We start from the raw sequence: 6,156 nt of genomic DNA, 5'->3' as shown, positions 1-6,156 counted from the left end.
TGTTGATGACAACATCTTCAAGCACAGAGAAGTCGCGGCCCTCTTTACCCCGGGATATGTCGGACAGAATGTCATTTAACACGCACGGCTTGGCGATGCCATTGTCCTGAAATAAGGCATGCACATTCACAATACAAGGTATCACAATGTTCGCTGCACTTACGAAAGAAGCCTTCAGTTCCATGTAAGGCCGAATGTACATTTCATCTACGACAAGCCTCCACTTCGCAGCGTCGCGTTTGAATTGAGCTCCCGGAAACCATGCGGGAACATATTGCACTACAGCGAGAATGTTAGGCCAGCTCCTTACAAGCTTGCTGCTTATGTGCTCACAAATTGGAAAGGCGTCCACTGCGGTGACGTCAATCATGCAGAACGTCTTTGGATAATCATATGACGTTACCAAGATATGCGCCAGCGTTGGATAATACTGACAAGATTCTAACACCCTCTTCTACCAGGGCAATATTGGGATCGTTTTCGGATTCAACTTCTACGCCGTAAATGATTCTCAGAATATTGGATCCCGCCAAGCTAGTTAGTACCAAAGAAGTCAAAAGCCTACCCAAAAGCAAACAGTAAACTCACACTCGGACGTGTTGCATGAATTGGTCTGGCGTATCACGTAGCGCACATATCGCTTCACGCACTGATTTCGTCAATGCAGGATGGTAAGTAGAGACGATAGTTGATCGGAAATATTGATGGAAGAGTCTGCGATGCGCCCTCCAGTAGTCGCCGTATTTCATCATACCCCAGTTCCTGGCCCATCCGCTCCTGTGAGACCGTCTCATCGGCATGGCGGCATAAAACGGAGACGTGGTACTCACATATGAAGCATCGGTGCTTCAGGTCTGCATTCGTGAGAGGTCAGTACTATGCACATGTTATGATAGAGGACAGGCATTCACTTGTCAGAATATATCTTAGACCGTCTCTCGAAAAGGTCAGCTGCAGCCTTCGCAGAGTTCAGGACCACGAAGTGAGTCCCGAGGATCTCAAAATGTACGATATTGGAATCTGTCAGAAATCCAGGTCATGAAGGACGTCATAGAGCGTAACACGATTCGGATACTGTGTTCGCGACTCCATTCCTGGTATATCAACCATTGGAATGGTTTCCGCACATCGAAGACGTTGCCGATGATTGGCAGCCCTTTTGGACCAGGGGGGAAGCGATACCGAAGTCGCAGGACTATGTACGATAAGAGGAGCAGGGCGGCTAAAGCTGGCAGGAGGGTCGGCACGAGGTGAACGGACATGGTTCTGCGCAGTGACTGTTGCGGGCGACGAAGCACACGCGGTATACCTTAAGTACCTTGAGCGGTGTTATCTGAGGGAAAGCGGACAACGCTTAGCACATGTGAGCATGTGAGAGTGGTTAAGATTCGACAGAGGCTTACGCAGTTCAGGCACGGTAGAAGGTGCCCACATTCCACGCAATTTGGTCACCGCCTGCACTCAGGCTCTTCTATACTCTGGGAAGATGTTCCCCACGATAAAGATACATCTGGTACGTCGGTACGTAATAACATTAGTCTAACAAAGCTTAAGATCGCTATGTAATCTGTGAATTGCATGAAAGCTCGCCGTCGCAGGGCCTTACTGTTAGAAGCGAGCGCGGATAGCTTTATCAGAGTCTACGGAAAAGAGACGGAATAAGAGCGCGTAGAAGCGATCAAGCAGAAGACCGTGCATGAGGAGCGTGGCGATACTGAATAGAACGTATACGCGAGATGGCGGTCGTGTTCAAGCTACCCGGAGCTCGGAGATCCTCGGCGGCCTGGACTCGGACGTTGTGGCGCGGTGAAGGCCGATTGCACAATTGTTAGTTTTTAAATCTTTTATTTGGGGGGAAGAGGGGGCATTCAGGTCGTGGATATCATCGTGACAGCGTGAGATGCTACCTTACGTACCGCGTTATACGAGAACGCCAACATTGCTTCGCACTTTGAAAGTAGCCTTGAAAGGAACGGGGAAACTGCGAACTTCTTAGCACGGCGTATGTTTAAGTGGGAACATGAAGCACACCTGAATAAACCCGTCGTGTACTCCCCAGAAGGCTCGACGACATTCCCCAGCTCATCAATAGGTTTCTCGATGGAGAAGACCGCAAGAATGTTCGCTGCTGCCAACCATGCAAGGTCCAAGAAGAAGTACCGACCGGGGCATATCCTTCGTCCCCAACCGAACGCCTCCGTAGGGTCGGGAACGTCTTTGCGCAACCTACCTTCGCGGTTGATAAACCGGGAGGGATTGAAAGTGTCTGGGTCTGGATAACGTTCCTTATCGTGCAAGATAGCCCTGATAATAGACGTCAATATTCAATCCATGACAATGTCGCGCCGCTACTCACCATGCATTACCGATGACGAGTGACCCAGCGGGAATATAAAACCCTTCATACTCGTCGTCTGTTACAGATCTATGGGGAGACGCTGCGCTCAAGTCACGGAGAACCTCAATAATTAGGCAGGTCATGTTCGGTACCAAGAACGTACCCAATGGGAGCGCCGGTCTCCAGCTGACATAGATACCATACTAAATATTCTTTTTTTTTCAAGACTGTCGCTAGGGACGCACCGCAAACATTCTTTCACGATTGCAGTGATGAACGGGAGAGCGTCTCGATCCCCCATCTCCGGCAGTCGATCTTGACCTACAATGTCACCCAGTTCTTCCTGAGCCCTTTTCTGTAATTCAGGATGCATCGACATGGCCAGGACGAATGTGTGTAAAGTCGAAGTCGTCTGTCAAAATTCAGCTCATCCGCTTCCGGCCATGGCGCGGCTGATTACTCACGGTGTCGGAGGCCGCTGCGCGGCGAGAGAGTGGTGGATATGAGTGCAAAAGCTTGTGTCAACCTCTCCTTACCAATATATGTAGTTCCGCTCGTGTTTATAACGACATCTTCGAGCATCGAGCGGTTGGGGTCCTCTTCGTCTTGAGAGATATTGTATAACATACTGGTCAACACACATGGCTTGGGGTCACCATTGTCCTGAAGCGAGATACGGATATTCAGGACGGCAAGCAATTGGAACATCTTGTTGTGCTTACGAAAGAAGCTTTCAGCTCCTTATAGGGTCGCGTGAACATTTCCTCGACAATTGGTTTCCACCGTGCACCGTCACGTTTGAACTGGGCACCTGGAAACCATGCAGGAATATGCTGCACTACAGCAAAGTTTTAGACTAATTATTGAGAAGATAATTCACTTACTGATCGGAAAGGAGTCGACTACAATCTCGTCAGTCTTGTAAAACACAATATAAAGATTGTAGGAAGTTACCGAGATATGCTCCTGCATTAGCAATTCTGGATACAATCTTGATGCCCTCTTCTACAAGGGCGAGATTGGGGTCGTCTTCAGACTCGACTTCCATGCCATACACGATCCTGAGAATGTTGCTTCCTGCCATGCTGGTCGATGCTACAGAGTAAGAGCATGCACTTGAGAATGAGTAGACGTACTTACAACCGGATATGTCGCATGAAGTGATCTGGCGTATCGCGTAGCCTACGTATCATCTCACGCACCGCCTTTGTTGACGAAGGATGGTACGTGAACACGATGGTTGACCGGAAATATTGGTGAAAAAGTCTGCGGTGCGCCCTCCAGGAGTTGCCATATCCCATCAGGCCCATGTTCCTGTTATGTCCGCTTCTGGGAGGCACTTCAGTATGCAACGGTACAGGACGGAGGTATCATACTCACAAGTGTACCATAGGCGCTTCACCAGGCCTATGCCCACAAAGGGTCAATATCACACATACAGCAGTAGACAAACCCCCACTTGTCGGAGTATATGTTGGATCGTTTCTCTAAAAGGTCAGTTGCAGCCTTCGCGGAGTTCAGGACGAAGTAGCGGGTTCCGAGGATCTCAAAATATACAATGTCCGAATCTAAAAGACAAGAAGGTCATGTCGTCGTCATTGATAGTATACGCATGCGACTGCGAAGTGGATACCATATTGACGGCTCCAGTCTTGGAATACCAGCCACTCGAATGATCTCGGCGCATTGAAAAAGTTGCCGATAATCGGCAGCCCATTTGGACCGGGAGGACGACGATATCGATGTCGTCGGATAAATCTCAGGAGAAGGGGCAAGACGGAAAGAATAGCCAGAAGTGTTAGCGTGGAGAGGACGAACATCGCCATGGACGGTCTGCGGTGATTTGTCGCGGACGACGAAATGTCCGCGACATGCTTTAAGTACATCGAGTGACATCACCTAAGATAACACAGGGCCAAGGTTTTGCATGTGGATGGCCAAAGTTTGATGACGGCTTACACGACCGCGAGGGAAGTTGCTCGTGACCTGCACAATTCGGTTTTCGCTTCCCCAGTGTAGGAATCGTGTGACCCCACGAACTACAGATGCCGCTCGGCAGCCCAATGTGGGACATGGATCAGGTGCTTCAATCTCATGGTCCCCAGGCAAAGTGAGTGCAGTCAACGGAGCGCTACATTCGATGAGACCTTCTGACAAAATTGAATGATAAACAAATTTATGGCAAATGAAATACGGACACACGAGGAAGCCGAAGGTCATACGTCACGGGCTTGTCATCATTTTGGCGTATGTGAACACGGTTACCCAAGAGAACGTCTTGTGGCGCGGCGGATTGGACGAAGGTTTGTCGTCGTGTGGGTGAAAAGCGAGTGCAACTAGTCTTGTCGCAGACTCCGAAAGATAGAGAAGGCAGACATCCTGAAGCAACCAAGAAAAAGATGGACACAGTTCTGTTACCACGAGATGCGTGGACTGTGCAGACGTTGAAGGCCGCGGGACGGTTGTCGTGCTGGAGGAGTCGAGTCAGGGGCAGCACATGACCGTTGTGGCGCGGTGATGGCCGAAAATACGCATCAGACCGGAGCGCTCGAGACGGCAACATCTCCATTGTCCAACTTCTTCCAGTTCTGACTGCCCTGTTCTTGTGCGCTGTGAATATATCAGATCCAGGTGAATCGAGCCTGCGACGGCGTAGTCCCCATATCTTTTGCAGCATCGACCGCATACCAACAGGCCCTATTATCGTTCTGATACCACATTGTCAGTCGTCAGAATGAATGAAGGCGAAGTATCTGTGTGAGCGCAGCAGTATCCTCGTGGGCTAGTGTATGGTCTCTTTCTGACCCGGAGAGAAAACATCGTCGTAAACTGCGGTGGTGCTGCTGGGAACGCTGATCGTTTGAATTAGACCGGGATTCACACACGGGAATACCCGAGTCGCGGTATCGGTATATAAAGGAGATTGGACCGAGGGAGAACACTTGACAACAACAGGTGGTTGAGCGCATCTACAATGGCGTTCCGTACAGTTTTCTGGGGCTCCCTCGTTTTCAGCTTTGCACATTCTTCAGGACATGTGGGAACTGTTGGTGGAGCTCAATATCCCATGACAGCTTACGGGAGCGGCCCAAATTTCGACCACCGGGGCCAAGCCATAGCTTCTCAGCCTTTCGGAGACTTGTCATACCTGTCCTCGACTGACTACACCCGTCTCGGCCACAGCGCCTTTCCTCATTATAACGTGCGGATCAAGAGGTCAGACTTCTGCGACGGTACCGCAAAGTATGCACTTTCGTGCTGCGGCAATACTGCACTGACGCGTCTGGCTTGTTCAGCGCGTACACAGGATACATCGACATCGAAGCGAGGCACTTGTTTTTCTACTTCTTCGAAAGCAGACGCGACCCCGATCGTGATGACGTGCTCCTCTGGACCAACGGTGGACCTGGCGGGTCGTCCTCTACCGGTCTGTTTATGGAGCTCGGTCCCTGCAGGGTTACCAGTCCCACGAATATCTCTTTCAATCCCTATTCGTGGAATGAGTACTCCAATATATTCTTCATCGACCAGCCAATTGGTGTCGGTTTCTCGTATGCTGACCATGGAGAGACTGTGGTAAGTCAAGGTAGTACATTATAATGAGCTAACTTGAACACCTGCATGTAGAGCACTACCGAAGAGGCTGCGAAGGATGTCGCTGCTTTTGTGGCAATCTTCTTTGAACATTTCAACAAGTTCAAAGGCAGAGGCTTTCATCTTACTGGCGAGTCTTATGGAGTAAGCTTGTGTATATTGTAGACTGCGAAGAGCAGCTGACACATATCTGGGCCTTATAGGGTCGCTACCTCCCCCTATTT

General features: G+C 49.9%; 5 protein-coding genes across 5 annotated transcripts in view; 1 reads left to right on the top strand and 4 right to left on the bottom strand.

Annotated features, from left to right (window-relative positions):
• Window positions 1-217: 217 nt before the first annotated feature.
• Window positions 218-515, bottom strand: PHACADRAFT_60089 (uncharacterized protein; the record flags this gene model as incomplete). Its single annotated transcript, XM_007402248.1, has 3 exons — window positions 218-279; window positions 334-351; window positions 404-515. Coding segments are annotated over 3 exons (192 nt in total), but the record flags the coding sequence as incomplete, so codon positions are not given.
• A 360-nt stretch (window positions 516-875) lies between these two features.
• Window positions 876-1,353, bottom strand: PHACADRAFT_265800 (uncharacterized protein). Its single transcript, XM_007402247.1, has one exon. The coding sequence runs from the start codon at window positions 1,260-1,262 to the stop codon at window positions 999-1,001; it is 264 nt and encodes an 87-aa protein (XP_007402309.1). The 5' UTR covers window positions 1,263-1,353; the 3' UTR covers window positions 876-998.
• A 310-nt stretch (window positions 1,354-1,663) lies between these two features.
• On the bottom strand, window positions 1,664-3,742 carry PHACADRAFT_265797 (uncharacterized protein). The gene is made up of 13 exons (XM_007402246.1): window positions 3,719-3,742; window positions 3,479-3,667; window positions 3,293-3,423; window positions 3,223-3,240; window positions 3,061-3,176; window positions 2,875-3,001; window positions 2,803-2,816; window positions 2,584-2,750; window positions 2,502-2,524; window positions 2,357-2,438; window positions 2,032-2,304; window positions 1,908-1,981; window positions 1,664-1,841 (listed from the first exon to the last, which is right to left on the bottom strand). The coding sequence occupies exons 2-12, from the start codon at window positions 3,646-3,648 to the stop codon at window positions 1,921-1,923; spliced, it is 1,182 nt and encodes a 393-aa protein (XP_007402308.1). The 5' UTR covers window positions 3,649-3,667; window positions 3,719-3,742; the 3' UTR covers window positions 1,664-1,841; window positions 1,908-1,920.
• Window positions 3,700-4,828, bottom strand: PHACADRAFT_265795 (uncharacterized protein; the record flags this gene model as incomplete). Its single annotated transcript, XM_007402245.1, has 1 exon — window positions 3,700-4,828. A coding segment is annotated over exon 1 (165 nt), but the record flags the coding sequence as incomplete, so codon positions are not given.
• A 299-nt stretch (window positions 4,829-5,127) lies between these two features.
• Window positions 5,128-6,156, top strand: part of PHACADRAFT_265794 (uncharacterized protein) — a 4,430-nt gene continuing 3,401 nt past the window's right edge. The window contains exons 1-2 of the mRNA XM_007402244.1: window positions 5,128-5,148; window positions 5,179-5,581. Of these exons, the coding sequence (XP_007402306.1) occupies window positions 5,313-5,581 (269 nt within the window). The 5' untranslated portion in view covers window positions 5,128-5,148; window positions 5,179-5,312. The remainder of the gene's footprint in view (window positions 5,149-5,178; window positions 5,582-6,156) is intronic.

The sequence above is a fragment of the Phanerochaete carnosa genome (assembly GCF_000300595.1).
Source record: "Phanerochaete carnosa HHB-10118-sp unplaced genomic scaffold PHACAscaffold_67, whole genome shotgun sequence".
NCBI lineage: Eukaryota > Fungi > Basidiomycota > Agaricomycetes > Polyporales > Phanerochaetaceae > Phanerochaete > Phanerochaete carnosa.
This window is presented reverse-complemented; position numbering and strand designations above follow the sequence as displayed.